The sequence below is a fragment of the Rattus norvegicus genome, chromosome 17 (assembly GCF_021556685.1).
Source record: "Rattus norvegicus strain SHRSP/BbbUtx chromosome 17, alternate assembly SHRSP_T2T, whole genome shotgun sequence".
Taxonomy (NCBI): domain Eukaryota; kingdom Metazoa; phylum Chordata; class Mammalia; order Rodentia; family Muridae; genus Rattus; species Rattus norvegicus.
In genome coordinates, this window is record NC_141550.1 from 41,062,956 (window position 1) to 41,080,000 (window position 17,045).

At 43.9% G+C, this 17,045-nt stretch overlaps 1 protein-coding gene across 20 annotated transcripts in view; it reads left to right on the top strand.

Moving 5' to 3' along the window:
- The window catches only part of Carmil1 (capping protein regulator and myosin 1 linker 1), a 279,258-nt gene that overhangs the window by 129,550 nt on the left and 132,663 nt on the right, over positions 1-17,045 (top strand). For all 20 annotated transcript variants that reach the window (XR_015640809.1, XR_015640810.1, XR_015640811.1 and 17 more), the window contains 4 exon segments: positions 2,521-2,642; positions 14,217-14,314; positions 14,653-14,723; positions 14,915-14,988. Coding sequence is in view for 17 of the 20 variants with exons in the window: in XM_087590622.1 (XP_087446748.1) it covers positions 2,521-2,642; positions 14,217-14,314; positions 14,653-14,723; positions 14,915-14,988 (365 nt within the window). In the remaining 3 variants the exon portion in view is untranslated.

Sequence of the window (17,045 nt, forward strand, 5' to 3'; positions counted from 1 at the left end):
TTTTTTGTAAGGCAGAGATGTGATAAGTGGTTCCACTGAGAGGGCTTTGCTGCAGACTGTACATTGTGCAGAGATGTTGACATCTCCAGCAGGGCTTTGTAAGCTCCTTCAATCAGGTTGGGTTTGAAGGCTGTTTCTTCCCCCACTTGTTGCCCTTTTTCTTTCCTGTCATCCTATCCAGTTCCTCGAAATTAGGGATGATTATGTGTGAAGATCAAGTGGAATTAGAATAGGCTAATTATGAATCCCTTGCACTCAGACTGAAGTGAATAGAAGTGAGGATGTGAAATGTAATCACCAAGCGTTGGGGGCAGGTGTCAAGTGCAGAAGCACAATGGCGTCCTGCATGCTCTGGCTTTAGAAGTGAGCTTCTACCTGTGAAGCAAAGGAGCCCAGTGCTCAGCAGCAAGATTCTGACTTAGCTTCCTCATGGACGAAGAGGTGTCTGGTAGGAAACCAGCTACAAAGCTTCCCTGGGAAGTTGGCCTGCTATCTTTTTCCAGGATCAGGATCTCTCCTGGACCACTGGATACAGGACACGTTTGGATTAGCCTAGAGAATTTCTTCCTCCTCAGTCTCCTGCTTCCCTGTCCTATCCTCTTCCTTCTCTCCCATTTACCTCATGATCTTTCCATGTATACCCCAAGATGACCTTAAACTTATAAAAGTCAGCCTTCAGGGTGATGAGATTATAGGTGTGCACTACCACGCTTGAGTCTTTCAAAATCTATTAATTTTATATTTTAGTTATGACTGTGTTTTTGTGCACCCTTGTATGAGCACGGTAGATGCATGCCATCATGCACATGTGGAAGTCAGAGTCACCTTTGTGTGTTGGTTTCCTCCTTCCATCATGTGGGTCCTAGGGAACAAACTCAGACAATCTCATTAGCCTCTCTCTCTCTCTCTCTCTCTCTCTCTCTCTCTCTCTCTCCCCCTCCCTCCCTTCCTTCCTCTCTCTTCCCTGAACCCTGACATTTCTTTCTTGACAGTGTCCCATTTTATAGCTCAGACTTGAATCTTAGTGCATAGCTCAGGTTGTCTTCAAACATGGCGATCCTCATGCTTCAGCCTCCCATGCCAGGATTATAAGTGTTTGCCAGCAGATTAGCTTCTGTTATCAATTTCCTGAACACTGTGTTAAGAGTTAAAATTGAAGCTCCTCTTCCCTCCCTTGCTAGGTGTTACCCAGTGCTATCATTCCGAAGTTTCTGTGAAAAAGCTTTGACAGTGAGGATCATGACTGGATCTTGTTATTTAAACATATTTTCCATTTCTTTCTTCCTTCACAAAACATACATTGATTGAAATTACTCTTATTTTCAGCTTGGCTAATTTTATGGAAATCTAACGCATACCGTGAGCAAGCATTGCTTGTTACTCTCCCTGGGAACTGCACATGGGATTCTGCTTCCCTTTATGTACATTTGAGTGACAACCGGGAGCAAATGCTTACGGTGTTTTGATACTGTGATGGCTACTTGGAGAGTTACAAAATACCATCTTGTAGGAAAGTGATCAGTGACTTTCTTGAGAGAGGTTCCCATCATCAGCAAGTCACCTGTTTTTGTGGCTCACTCTCTTTTCAGGTGGATTTAAACTCATTTCTGGTACTAGATGAGGAACACATCTCAGCTTTCTAGTGACTCTAGCTCGCTCTTCGCCATGAAGCCTAGCAGAGTTTGTTACCTTCCCGTTTTCAGTGTTTTCCCTGGCAGGTTTCTCTCTGTGTAGACAGGTTAACTTTTAAACAATGATATGAATTTCCCTTTGCTTCTAGTAAAAAAGACTATTAACTTTTATTTAAGCATTTTATAAGATTTCTTCTCTTTAAAAACACACTTAAAACAAAAAAAGAAGTGACAAACCAATGATCTCAGAGCTAGCACAAGGTTGGGCTGATGTTTCTCAGGATAGGTTCGGACTTGGGTATGGATGTCATTAGGGAGGTCTGTTGCCATCAATTTGGACTTTGGTCCCTATCAGTTCCCTGTTCACATTTATTGTCAATAAATGAATCCATCTTTGCTTGCTTATACTTAGGTCTACTTATCCATTTGTATATTGTTCAGGAATTCTTGCCTAGGGATTGATACCACCCACGGTAGGCTGACTCTTTTTACATTAGTTAACAATCAAGACAATGCACCACAGATGTCCTCACAGCCCAGTCTGATTCACTCTATTTTTAAATTAGGATTCTCTTCCTTAGTGTTTCTAAGCTGTGCCAAATTGACAGTTAAAAGTAATTACCACAGACATGTAAGCTGGTTCTATTTCCTGGCTATTGAGAATATTGCAGCAATTAACAAGGATGAGCAAGTATGTGATAGGTTGACACCTTCAGGTGTATTCCCAAGCGTGGTACAGCTATGTTACATGGTGGTTAGGGTTTTAGTTTGTGAGGACACACGTTGTTGTTGTGCCAGTTTATATTCCCACCATTAAAAGGCTCCTTACACACATCACTTTGTTGGAAGATGTTGGGATCCGTGTTAAGTGTGCTGTTTGTTTTCGCAGATGGTTGTGGAAACTGAGAAGTGTAACGTGTCCATGAAGATGGCGTCACTGGAGGATGCGAGTGATGTGCTGGCTCACATAGGCACCTGCTTACGGAGGATATTTCCGGGCCTTTCCCCACTGTGAGTCCCTGTGGAGCAGCAGTCTTTGTTCTTCATCAGATTCCCAATGTGAAAATGCCTTCCTCTTGTTCTTATCCTTTAAGTCTTCTCTCAGACCTCTTAGATCACCACCATCACCACCAGCACCACAATCACCACCACCATCACCGCACTCATTGTCACCATCAGCAGCACCACCAGTGCCTCCAGTGCCTCCAGTGCCAGCACCACCACAACAATCACCAGTACTACAGCACCACCCCCACCATCACTGGACCATCAGTGGCAACTCTTTATTGCCTTCACCACTTGCTACTACCACCCCTCCTCCATCAGCACAACCATCACCTCTTCCTCCTCCTCCTTTGTCTCCTCTTCCTCCTCCTTCTCTTCCTCCTCCTCCCTTAGCTCCTCCTCTTCTTCCTCCTTTGCCTCCTCCTCTCCCTCCTCCTCTGCCTCCTTATCTTCCTCTTCCTGCAACCTCTCTTTTCTTCTTCCTTTTTTCCCTCCAACTCCTTTTTTCTGGGTCAGGGACGACAGGAAGGGGATTGGAGGGCATCCTACTAAGTGGCCCAGGCTGGTCCAGGACCCTCAGCCATCCTCTGCATTAACTTCCAGGTGACAGGGTTATAGACATGAATCACCATGCTCCTGGCTTAGCAAACAGACCCCGTGGTTGGTTTTTGGTGGGGGTTGGGGTGGGGTGTGGGGTGGAGTATATCAGCAAGTTAATTAAGTTGCTTTTCTGATGGGAGGATGCGTTCCACAGATTGTGGGAAATGCCCATGAGGAGTGCCGAGAGGCTAAAGCCTCATAAATATGGTGATTTGTGGTACATCTTTCCTGGTAGTGAGAGAGAAACTCTGGCAATTCTTGCCCCTTTTGGAACATGAAGATAAGCCAGTTTTAGGAATACAAATCTTTTTTATCTTCACAGCGAGGGGATAAAGAGGGCATTGAGGTTATGGACTTTCAGTTGCTCTGTGCTCAGGGGAACTGCTAGGCTCTGGCAGATTCTCTTTCCTTCCCCTCATGGACAAGTTAATGGGGAGCCTGGCCCTCTGTCTCCAGTGGTTTCATTTAGAAGCATACTCAGGATAGGTTGTTGCTCAGATTGCCTTGTATGCCTGACCTCATGCTGGGACAGGGTAAGGGAATCTGGGATTATCCCCTGCCTTCTGCCTGTAATATTTCAAATCTTGGGTGTTTTCAAGAAAAGTACTTGCTGGCTGTCCCAATGTGCATGCTAGCAGAAGCACAGGCCTGCAGGGTAGGCTGGGTGAGTCACAGCAGCAGTAGGGAGAAACAGCAAGGGAAACTTCCTCTGAAGTGGTTTCCAGACACACTAAAAGACAGTTGATTCTGCCAGGTTGAACATTCCTGCCACCTTCATACCAACTTCTGTCCAAGGATGAAGTGAGCAGACAGTAAGGGGTGACCCAAGGAGGGCTTTATTAACAAAGAATTAATAATTGATTCTAATAGGAAGCCAGCTGCCAGGCAGGACTGGCACCTCAGTGTAACAGTGGGAGATTAGAATTTACAGCAAGAACATTCAGGAAAGCCTTAGGAGTGTTAGATAGAGCTCCCACAAGCTGGAGGTAAATGGGGCTGGAGCAGCAGGTCTAGAGAGCCAGAAACAGTAGGTGCCCAGCAGAAACAAATTCCTGTTTGCAGCTGCAAGTCGAATCTTTGAGACTGACTCAGGAACCAGTCACTTTGCTTGTAGCCAAGCCAGAGGTTGAGGTAGGAACCAGTTACCTGGGCCTGCTGCTTGCAGGTCTTGGGCACTGGAGCTGCAAGGGAGGGAGTCTGTCTTCAGCAGGTCATTGAAGGCAGAAGCAGTCTTCTGTTTCTTCTTCAAGGAGCTATGTCAAGAGTTTGACCGTTTAGAACCCTTGAATCCTGTTACATAAACCCAGGTGTGCCCTTATTAGTGCTGTGGTATGCAAATTAGGTATGAAATTGGACCAATCAGGGAAGAACTGCCAATCCCTAAGGAACAAGGGAGACCCAAACTGACCACAAGAGTTCCATTCAAGTGTGGCTCCTTTCTTTCACACAAGTGGTAGAGTAGCAAGTACAAAGAAATGTTGCCAGAGGAGAGTCAAGCCTGGAAGTCTGAAACTGTCTAGTGGCTGCGCCAGTGTTACAGTTACTATTGTGCAAGGAGCTGCTGCCATGATCTCTACCTAGAGGCATCCTGCTGTCATGGATGGCTCCGACTGGGACTGTCCAATTAGTGTTGCAGGCTGTCAAATCCAACAGAATCATTGCTCTGATTGTGCCTAGTTTTTGTTGTTGTTTGTTTGCTCTGTGTGTGTGTGTGTGTGTGTGTGTGTGTGTGTGTGTGTGTGTGTGTGGTGGGGGGTGTTCTGCTTTTCCTGTTGGCTGTTACTTCAGGAACATCAGGGGACTGGCTGTGCAGGGGAAACATGAGTTTCTCAGTAGCCTGAACTTTCTCTTGATGTGTTGTTAGAGTGAAAGAACAGAGGGACTGCTCTATTCTGTCACCCTCAGCAGCCTGATGAGTTGTCTTTTAGAGACCTTAACTTCAGCAAGCTAAGGACTGCTTCCTTTGATACAGAAAAGAATTTCAGGACTACTCTGAAGCAAGTTGGGGTTTTAGTGAAAGAAAGGTGCTTGAAACAACAACCACCACCACCACCCACGGACACAAGGGTGTGAATGTGAGCTTCTCAGAGACTGAGCTTTATTAAAAAGCATTTAAAATTAAGAAGTTTCAGTAGTGGCGCTGGGGTTTAAACTCAGGGCCTCCTTGGTGCTAGGTACTCACTCTGCCACAGGTTCTACCTCCCAGTCTGGCTTTAATTTTTTAATATGTCCTTATTTACTTATTTATTTATGGGTTTGTATGTGAGGTAGATGGGAGGGTCATGTGTGTGCCACACATATATACAGAGATCAGAGAGCAACTTGTGGGAGTTACTTCTCTTTCTTTTCTTTTTTCAACCATCTGAGTCCTGGGGGTCAAACTCAGGTCATCAGATTTGGCAGCAAGTATACTGACCCATTTTGTCAGTCCAAGAAGGCATTTTAAATGTGAATTTTAGCCACAGCTGTTAAGAAAAAAGATGCTCAGGGAAATAATAAGCGTGGCTACTTGCTCCATTGGAGAGTAATGATTAAGGTCTTAGGATTTGCTACACCTCACATTTTGGTGACTCTTCAGTTATATCTCAAAAGGGGCTGGAGGGGTGGGTCAGTGGTTAAGATCACTGACTGCTGCTTCAGAGGACCCAGGTTCAATTTTAGAACTTATGTGGTGGCTTACAAACAGTCTATCTAGTTCCAGGGGATCCAACACACTCTTCTTGCTTTTATGGCCACTGTCCTGGTACCACAGACACACATACATTCAGACAAAACATTTAAAATAAAAATACACATAAAACAAAACAGCAAAACATATACAATAAAATACACATAAAACAGGCAAAACACATAAAATAAAAATAAATGAAAAAAAAAAAAGGTTGCTTAGAAACCTTTCACCCCTCCTTCTGTTTTTAATAGTGAGAGTATAGTGTGGCTTTGGCACTGCCTTGATTGTATTACAATGTGATAGGGTACAGTCAGGCACCTTTAGGGTTACACATAGGGTTCTGTTGAGATCCCCAGAAGATCTCAGGGTTTCAGCTGGGAAGAGAGAAAGGCCTTAAGCAGTTGTTAATTGTGGTATTTTTGCTTCTTAGCCTGAGAGAGGCTCCTTTCCTTTCCCCAAATGTCTCTCTGTCTGGGTGTTTGTTTTAACCACGTTCTTTATACACGTTTCCTCGTTATGTTCTCCCTTTATGGCAGGCGAACCCTGAAGAAATAAGCAAATGCATCATATTTAATAAGGGCTTAGGATACCTGGAACTTTGCAGTTCTTCAGAGCAGAGTTTCTATGATTCTTTCCCTCCCTCCCTCCCTCCCTCCCTCCCTCCCTCCCTCCCTCCCTTCCTCTCTCCCTCTCTCTCTCCCTCTCTCTCTCCCTCCTTTCCTTCTGCCTCTCTTCATCCCTCCTCCCAGCCTGAGCTCTCCCCTCTTTTCTGCCTTCTGCCCCCGCACCCAACCTTTCCTTTCTTGTCTCACTATGTAGTTAAGGCTGGCATTGAACTTTAAAATCAACATCTGCTTTAGGCTTCCATACGCTGGGTTGAGACCCTCCATTTTCTTCAGTACATTTATCTGTTTATTAATGTCCTAGGAGTTCAGGCGTAGGCTTATATTTTTCCAAACCATTTTTAATAAGGGTAATTACATGCTGCAACCTCCCTTCTAGCCCACCACCCACCTGAGATAGTGGGATGGAAAGGTTAATAGGGCAAAGGAGGATGCAGACCTGTTCAAAAATTGTTCTTTGGGGTAAAACCAATCTACAAGAGGCTGCCAGAACACCACCAGGAGTTCTTTGGTGCATTTCTCTTTATGAAGTTATGACAAATGATGACCAGCAAAGAGTGGTAAGGTGCAGCAGTACCACACAGTCTGTTGGGTTTCCAACATGTCCCTTTCCAAACATGTGTTCTTTCAAGCATCTGCTCTGGCAAAACACCATGTGCCCTTTTTCCAGGCTGCTTCTAGAAAAACACTGTTTATCTGTTCTTAACGAAACATCTTTTCATAAGAGAGTTTACAGAAAAACATCACATGACACAACTGAGTCTCCAAAGAAACCAGAAATTTCCACCTCACTCAAGTGTGGGAATATTTCCAATTTAAGGGATTTAGATGTGTTTCTTCTTGTTGTTGTTTGTTTGTTTTAAAGATTTATTTATTTGATATGTACTATGTTTGTGATGAGTACATTATAGCTGTCCTCAGACACACCAGAAGAGGGCATCTGGTCCCATTACAAATGGTGGTGAGCCACCAGGTAGTTGCTGGGAATTTAACTCAGAACCTCTAGAAGAGCAGTCAGTGCTCTTACCTGCTGAGCCATCTCTCCAGCCCTTTTGTTGTTTTTGTTGTATTGTTTGTGTTTTGTTAGTTTTTCCTTCCAGAGAACATTTTGTACAGAATAGTGTTTTCAATGGAACTTTGTATAGCTGCCCATTTGTAGCTAGTTGATATAGCATTAGTTCCATAATCCCTGACACTCCCCTGCCCGTGACCTGCATTCTCCCCTTCAGTCTGCCTGGCAGACATCTCCATAGGGGTGACCTCAAGCTACGTACACTCAATCTGCCCCCAAAGAGCTGTTTATCTTACCCTGTAAAACCTGTCCCTATGACCCAAAGAGTGGCTTTGTTGTTTGTGGTCTCATGAAAAGGGAGCCATGGGTTACCAAGCTCTTGATGCTGTCAGCTAGCTAAGTCTTGGCTGAGTCCTTTGTCTTCTTTTTGTTTCCCTTGCTTCAGTTCAGACCATGTGGCTTTCTCCACTGAAGCATCTCTGTAACTGGTCTGGTGACCTTGCTTTTCTGTGCAAGCGGCCCTCCACACTGATAGCAGTATATGTATAATTCAAGCTCTATCTGTGCCTTGCAGAACTGTCTGATGGCTCGATTCCTGATAATGCAGAAACTGTATAGCCTGGCCCAGAAGAGTTACTTTCCTACCTCATGTTCAGCTTATTTCAGAATATGACAGATGCTTGCACTGTCAGTTCTTTCTATGAAGGTTCCCTCCCTGACTAGCTCTGTTATGTCTGACTCTGAAACTCCCTCCATAGGCTTAACTGCAACTGTCCAGGTTACTCAGGAGTGAGCGAGTGGAGACGTTCTCAGAGTTTTACTTTGAGGAACTGCTTGAGGGCTCTGAGGGATTCTAGGCAATGTTTGTCAGTATTGAAAATGGGTGATATTTAAAGCCCATGGCTCCAGCGAGCATAATGAGAGAAAAACAGAGTGTGACTGAGCAGGATGCGATCAAGCACAGGAGAGAGCTGTATTAAATACATGTGTCGCGAGATGGTGAGAGGAATAACTTCCAGGCTATGCCTGATCATGACTGTCTCCTTTACCTTTAAGCTGTTTGGCTGTCACCAGGTTTGTTCCTCTTTGGTCCCTGGTCCCTAATGTATAAGAGGCTCTCTCTGAAATCCCCAGAACACTGTAGCTCAAGCTGCCCTCAAGCTTGAGGCAGTCACAGTGTTCTGCAAATGGAGGTAGATGTTCAAAATTCAAGGCCAGCCTGACACGGCAGCACGACCTGTCTCCAAACAAACACAAACCAAACCAAACAAAAACAACAAAAACACAAAAGAACAGTCACCAATATATCTGTTTGAAAAAAATATTTTAATTTCCAAATCTGAATTTTTGGCTTTACCTAAATATAATTCTATATTTCCTCATTTAAAAAGTTGTTCAACTTTTTTCCTTATTGACATACAAGGTAATGGCTGCACAGTGCCTATGTAATATGGTTTTGGCGTGCTTCGTGATTCTTTCATGAGTGTGATACTTTTGAGGACTGGCTGTTAAGCTTGGTGTATTACAACAGTACTCTTTGTGACTAAACAAAATGATACTGTGAGTTTCTCTATGGAGATAAACATTGGTGAAGATCTGGAGGTAAAATGTAGTTACTTTAAAGAAAAATGGCCTAAGAGGAATTTATATGGAAAAGAAAGTGTTTTGCTGCCAGGCGGTGGTGGCACAGGTCTTTAATCCCAGCACTTGGGAGGCAGAGGTAGGTGGATCTCTGAGTTGGAGGCCAGCCTGATCTATACAACAAGTTCCAGGACAGCCAGAGCTGCATAGAAGAAACCCTTTCTCATAAAACCAAACCAAACCAAACCAAACCAAACCAAACCAAACCAAACCAAACCACAAACAACCTCCCCTCCCCGAAAAGAATGTATTTTAACAGTCTGATATTCCCTTACTTTCCAATGTGGCAGCAGACAGCATGTGATATTGGGGATGACATCATGAAAGCATGGACTGGGGCTGACGGGAGGGCTCAGAGGTAAAAACACTTGCTGCCAAGCCTGCTGATGTGAGGTGAAAGGATAGAACTAGTTCCCATAAATTGTCCCCTAACTTCCACATCAAATGTGGTAACTGTGTGTGTGTGTGTGTGTGTGTGTGTGTGTGTGTGTGTGTGTGTGTGTGCGTGCATGTGCACGCGCACTATTGCTTTCTCTCTCTCTCTTTCTCTTTCTCTTATTTCTCTCTCTGTCTCTCTCTCTCTCCAAATAAATAAATGTTATAAGAGATACTTAAATGGTAACTGTTGAAGATGGTTACTTCTTTGGATTCACACTGGGCTGGAGTTTTAATTCAGTTGTTTTCCATGGATTAAAATAATTCAGATATTTCCATGCCAACAGCTTACTGTGAGGCATGCATGAAGAACTGTTATGTTCACTGGGTGTTTTGTTTTTGTTTTGTTTTTACCACACACAGCAATTTTGAGTCTCATGTAAATTGAACACATCTAACCCACCATTGGTTCATTCCTCAAGCCAATGAGGAGTCTAGGACATGAGTGTGACACTCAGGACACCTGCTCTCACTCACAGCAAATGCTGTGTCTGGCTGATGCTTCTGTTTGCGTGTGTGTGAGCTGGGATGCACATGGCTGCTCTGTGCTGTCATTTAGCTGAAGGCAGAAAACATGTCAATGGATTTTCCTCTCACAACACGCAAAGCTAGAGCAGATGCAACAGTTCCTGCCTTCTGCGAGCCTAGCTCTTTATCGCTTATGGAAATGCATGCACGTATTTTGCAAGACTCCTTTGGCTTCTGACATCTCAGCAAAAAGGAAGGTGATAACTGTTAAAAAGTGGAGCTGCTTGAAAGAGCCCAGATGGATGCTTCTGTTGAGCGGCGGCTCATGGGGACTTCTGTACCAGCTGCCTCTGTTTTCCTACTCACCTCCCCTTTCCCCTGGGTAGGAGCATTCTGTGCTGCTTTTGGAGTAGAAGCCTTTGCTAAGTCTGCTTATTTTATTTTTTTTCCTCTGTGTTCTTAGAATGCTTTTTGGCATAATTCATTTTCTGTTGTTGTAACAAAGGACTTTAGGCAGGGCACTTTACAAAGAAAAGAGGTTGGTTAAGCTCATTTTTTGGAGGGTAAAATTTAAAGATTGACCTCTGGTGAAGATGTAGGTCCTCATGGAGCATGTTACATGGTAGGAAGAAAAAAAAGAAAAGAAACAAAAAAGCAATAGCAGAAATAGAGACAGCTTTATGCAGAAGGGACCAAGCAGATTGGCTGGCTTTATTTGTGCACATGCAAAAAGCCCTAATGACAAAGCCTCAGAAACAGCACCAAAGAGCTTCAACCCAGTTCCTTCAGCACAGGGGTTGATTTCACTGGGACACACTCAAATTATGTTTTAGTTCTAAGTCACTAGACCCTTTTTACCTGTGTTCCACCTCTCTACCTGGACCCCATCCCTGACTGTGGCACCGCCCACATTTGGAGCATCTGTTCCCATGGTGCTCTAGTCATTTAGTCAGCCTTTTTTGATGACATAACCTTTGGTCCTTTTACTGTCGCTCTCTCGGAACTGCTTGGGTTTGGGCTTTTTCTTTTCCCCTCATGTAACTAAAGGCAGCCTTGAATTCACCTCAGAGCAGAGAATAACGTTGAACCCCTCCTGCCTCCACCTCCCAAGTCCTGGGATCACAGGTAAGCTTCTGCGCTGGGCCTTGGATTTGCCGTTTTCACTGGTCTCATGTTTGCACAGGTCTTGATTCTCTCCTCTCTATTCTCGCTGCACCTTAATTACCAGGTCCACAGTGCCCATCCCTGCAGGAAGGCTTTGCTTGTGTCTCCACTGTTCCTTTGACATGCACTCCTGGAAGGCTGTTCTTTTCTCTTTAAATGTTTGGGCCCCAGGAGGTTCCAGGAGAAAGTCTTTAGCTACTCAGCTTCTTGTCCTGAAAAACAAGCAAACAAACAAACAAACAACAAACAAACGTGGCCTTCATTTTCAGCAAGATGCTTATCAGCTCCTGTGATGTCCTCCCCTGTGTCCTTCACCTGTCCTCCCATATTAAGACTTCAGAATTTGGCCGCCTGAGTCTTCCTCTCTGTGTGGTGTCCTGTGGCAGGCACCTCACTGCCTGACAATAAAATCCAGAGCTCTTAACTTCTTTAGTCTGACTGGCAGAACTCCTTGCGGCCTACGCCCTGCGCCCTGCTTAGTGCTGAGTTCCTTGGGACTCCTCTGGCTCTCTGTCTCTGCTGACTGTTCTGCACTGTAGAGACTCTTCTGGGCCTGAGCTTTCTTATGGAACAGACATGCTTCCCTTTGTCTGAAACACGTTTGTTCCAGCTGCAGGCTCACTGCTGTCCTTGTCCTCCCCCATGGTCTTTGTGTCTTCCTTCGAGTTTGCAAATATGTCCAGGTTGAGCATTCCTAACTGGAGAATTCTGCATCCAATGTGCTCTAAGATCTGAAACTTTTTCAGTACTGCTAGAACTCTGCTCAGAACATTCCAGATGTTTCTCAGCTGTGGTGTGCACTGAGGATGCTGCGAGCACTCCCCCATTGGGGAAAAGATGCAGTGCTGTTCTCTACTTACATTAACATTTTCCTATAGTATTAGTGTCTTCCAACATTCATTGCCTGCCCACCTCCTCTCCTCAAGACAGGGTTTCACAATGGCATTGTGTAGCACAGCTCAGCCTGGTACCTGCTTTGTGGGCCAACTCCACTTCCAACTTTTATTAATCCTCCTTCAGTCTCTCAAGTGCTGGATACAGGTGTGCACCACCATTGCCAGCCTGTCTGCTCTTCTTGATAAACTGCTAGCTTGGAGAATGTACTAGTTGCTGTGATAAAATACCATGACTCAAAGCAGTTTAAAGAAGGAAGAGTCTATTCTCACTTGTGGTTTCAGAGGGAGAGTTCCTAATGACAGGGAAGCAAGGCTACACTAGCAGGAACAGGAAGCTGAAAGATTAATTCCTAACAGCATGCAGAGAGAAATGGGGAGAGGGAGGAAGGGAGGGAGGGAGAGAGGGGGGGAGAGAAAGAGAAAGAACCGGAAGTGCATGGAGCAAAGTTATACAGACTTAAAACCCAGCCTTGGAAATGACCCTCCTCACATAGCTGGCTGGGGACTGAGTGTTTAAATTCAAATTCATTAACTCAGGGCATTTTTCACTTAAATCACAACTGACTGGTATTCCTTTAATCCCAGCACTTGAAAAGTTTTCTTGGGAAACTGTGAAAATGTAAGCCAAACAAACCCTATCCTTCCCAAGTTGCTTTGTGCATGGTGTTTCATCACAACGATAAACAGGAAGTACAGGTGGGTAGATCCGAGTCCAAGGCCAGTCTGGTCAATGTCTTAAGTTTCAGGATAGCCAGGGTCACTTAGTAAAAATTCTAGCTCAAAATAAACAACCTTACAACAGTAAACAAAATTCTATCTATCTATCTATCTATCTATCTATCTATCTATCTATCTATCTATCATACATCATATATATTATATCATATATCATTCACATATTTGTATGTGTGTGGGTGTGTGGATTTTGTTCACAGAATGAAGTAGTCCTAGCACAATAACCAATCTTTGGATCAATTCAGAAGTTACTAATTAAATAATCAGGATGTGACCATGCTAACAAGATCAGTTAACATTTTAGAGAATCTCCCATGTTCTTGTTGTTGTTCTAAGTAATGTGTTCATTTCTTTCTCACAGAATCCCTATGAGATATGAGTCTCCTTGTTTTATCACTTCTTAAGTATGAATAATGACAGTTTGGGGAGGCAGGTTTCATTTTTTTTGTTATTGTTTTTAATTTTGTGTCTGTGTGTCTGCACACATGTATGCTGTGCCTGAAGAGACAGTGGTGGATCTTCCGGAGTTGGAGGTACAGGTGTTGTGAGGTATTCAGTATGGCTGCCAGGAACTGAACTCCGGCCAGAGCAGTGTGAACTGTTAGCTGTGGAGTTCACGTCAACAGCACTGGGCCACGTTTTAATGCACTGTGTGAACAGGCAGGAGGTTTATTATGTTTCAAGGAGGAAGAAATGGAAGGAGTGGGACCTTGGATCACCCCAGGTCCAGTAGCACAGAGCCAAAGGATCTGCTACCACAAGAGAAGATCCATCTCCTGATGAACACTTGCACGGGGCAGTGTGGAAGGACTTGGGAGATTTGTACTTTAATTCTTAAAAGCTGGGCACATGTATTTGGTAGAAGTTCAATTACTAACTCATTAAATACAGTACTTTTTACTCTTTGAGACAGTGTCTCACGGTGTGTTCAGATTCACAGCGTAGATACAGATTATTCTGGTATTCTTTTCATTCTACTTTCCAAGTTTGGTATTACAGGTGTGTTCAGCTACTTCTGGCTTATGTGTCACTGGGGACAAAACCCAGAGATTTGTATGCTAGGCAAACACTTAACAACTGAGCCATACCCGTTGCCCCTAACCCTAGAGCACTATTTTTAAAGTATCCTTACAAAATGTTTGCATCAGAGAACATGGAACATAATTTTTAATGCCCGAATCTTCAAGAGGAAGCAAGTCAAAGTATAGTGTTGGCCATAATTGGAGTGACCCATCTTTATTTAAAGCAAACGAAAGAGGCATAGTGGAAAATAAAGTCTATATACTGTTCCCAAAACATGAACTTTGAAATGTGTCGTTGGCATTAACCTTTCAGGAGAATCATGAAGAAAGTCTCCATGGAGCCATCTGAGCGCCTGGCCAGTCTCCAGGCCCTGTGGGACAGCCAGACCTTGGCTGAGCCAGGCCCCTGTGGTGAGCATGCATTTTTAACTAAAATGTAAGGGATTGGATGCCCATCCCCCTGCCAGGAAGCTGAGTCTATTCCTGGTATGCTACTGTAGAAGTACAATTAGTTCAAGGTGTAATTAGCATGCACAGACTTTAGATTGGTGGACAGAAGTCCTATATTTAAGCCCCCTCTGCAGCCTGCTGCATATGCCCAAAGGAGCTGGGGAGAATCCTTGCTGCTTCTCTAGATGGGAAAGATAATCTAATTGCCAACTGCTGCCAGATTGAAGCTGTAAAATTGTGGTATAACAATTGTTTTGCTGCAAACCTGTCGATACCAACATTTCTGCTTCATGCTTCAGGTGGGTTTTCTCAGATGTATGCCTGTGTATGCGACTGGCTGGGATTTTCGTACAGGGAAGAAGTGCAGTGGGTAAGTAAATCTGCCCACCAATGTACTAGCATCCCCTTCCCTTCCCCCTCCCCTACCGCTCATCTTGTTTATTTTATCCATTTCAATTGTTACTCAAAAACCTGCCTGTGTCCGCATCCAGGTCTCTGTGGCTGTCTGGCTTCTCTGTTTGTACACAGCTTAATTTTCTAACTGACTTTTGCTTTAAATAGGATGTGGATACAATTTATCTGACACAAGATACCAGGGAATTAAATTTACAAGACTTCAGTCATCTCGAGCACAGGTAAACCCCATCTTTCTCCTTTTCCCCTTTCCTGTTCTCAGGGCTGTCACTCTTCGATGTATGTCACTTAGGGACAAAAGTAACCTTCTGAGAATCCTTCTACAAGGCAATAAGCAAACTCGTAACATTTCCCATTGCCACAGATAACTCGTTGAGGTGCCTCTGTGCACCCAAGGCTAAAGTCCATGTTTGAAAAATATCCTGCCCTTTACTCTGAACATAGCTTATAACAGCTCCTTTAAGGGGCTGGAGCTGGAGCTCACCAGTTAGAGTACATGCTACTCCTGAAAAGGTCTCAGATTTGATTCCCAACAGCCATGTTGAGCAACTTATAGTAATTCTAGCTCCAGAGGGTAGGATGCCTCTGACCTCAGGGGGAAACTTGCGCGCACACACACACACACACACACACACACACACACACACACACACACACAAATAAATCTTAAAAGTCCATTTGATCAGCTCTCTGTAAAATGCATTACTGTTGTAACAAGTTACTCCTTTATGATACTGTTTCTCTGGTGAAAGTTTATACTTCATTTCTAACAAATGACTTTTTGTTACAACTTTCTTGTGCCTGTGGAGTTTCTCCTTTATGTATGCACATACTGGTCAGTTTGTCAGCATCAGCTTGGTGATACTGGTAGTAAAAACATTATAAGTCTTTTTGAAAGATGCTTTTTTTTTTCAGTTTTTCACCCCTGATTGGAATGAGGAGCATATAGCATGCTGTATAGCTAGCTGAGTAGATAGGGTGCTTGTAATGTAAGGACAAAGACCTGAGCTCAAATACTCAGAATTCACATTACGAAAGCCAAATGCTGCAGGGATCCTAAAATGAGATGGGAGAGAGGCAGAGACTGGAGAGTCCTTGTAGGATTTTGGGTCAGCCTAGAACTCCCAGTAGTAAACAAGAGACCCTGTGTCCTCATTTTATTTCTGTTGCTGTAACAAAATATCCAGACCAAAAAGTAGTTTAGAGGAGAAAAAGGTTATTGTAGTTCACAATTCCAGGTTGCAGTCGGTCTTCCGAAGGAACTCACAACAGCTAGTCACATCACAGCCACAGAGATGACCAGAATGAAATGAGTCCACTTCTGTTTAAAGCTCAGAGCTTGCTTGGCTATTACACAGTCCTGGGCCCAAAGTTTGAGTTGGTGGTGCCTATGCTGAGAGTGGGTCTTTACAGCTCATTAGCCAAATTAAGAAAATCCCTCCTGGGCACACTCTCGGGCCAGCCTGACCTAGGTGGTCCTCAGAGAGGCTCTATTCCTAGGTGATTGTAGACTGTGGCAAACTGGCAGTTAAAACAAGCCACCTTACCTTGGTTTAAAGAAGGTAATAGTCAAAGGGCAACACCAAAGGTTGTCTTCTGACCACTATACATACTGAGATGTGGCATGTGAGTGCTGTGAAGTGACAGGTGAGAACCTGTTAAATTTAGAGTAATTGTCAGCTTCTCCTTAGTCTGAGTAACAATGTCTTTTTTTTTTTTTTGACATGCATTGAAAGGGAACTATTTTTGCTACAACTCCCATTAATTCATACTTTGTACAAAAAGAATTATCTCTTTGGGAGACTGGAGAAGCATTTTGTGTATACTTTCCTATTTATAACACAGAATATTGAAAGGGATCCATGCAGGTATCTAGATATCCTAGGATGAGCAGCTTATATTTCTTCATCGAGAGCATTGGAAAACAAAACTGACATTTAAGACCAAACAGTCCATGTGACAGTTGGGGGATGCTGCAGAGAATGACAGGCGCTGCCTTACCTTTTCTGCTCTTGTATGTGCAAATGGCAATGAAGCCAAAAGGAGGTGTTTTTAGCATTAGGCAATGGTTTGAACATGTGAACCCAAGTGAATCCCCAGTAACAAGTGGACCGTACTAAGAAGTCATATGGCCTGCAGACTGTGGGATGCTTCAGTGCACAACACTCGAGGTGTTTCGCTGCTTCATTTCTGTCCTTAATGATTTCCATCCTTAATGATTGGGGTCTGTTAGGAGCTTATGCAGTGTGGTGCTGAGAATTGCTGCTCACCCACTGAA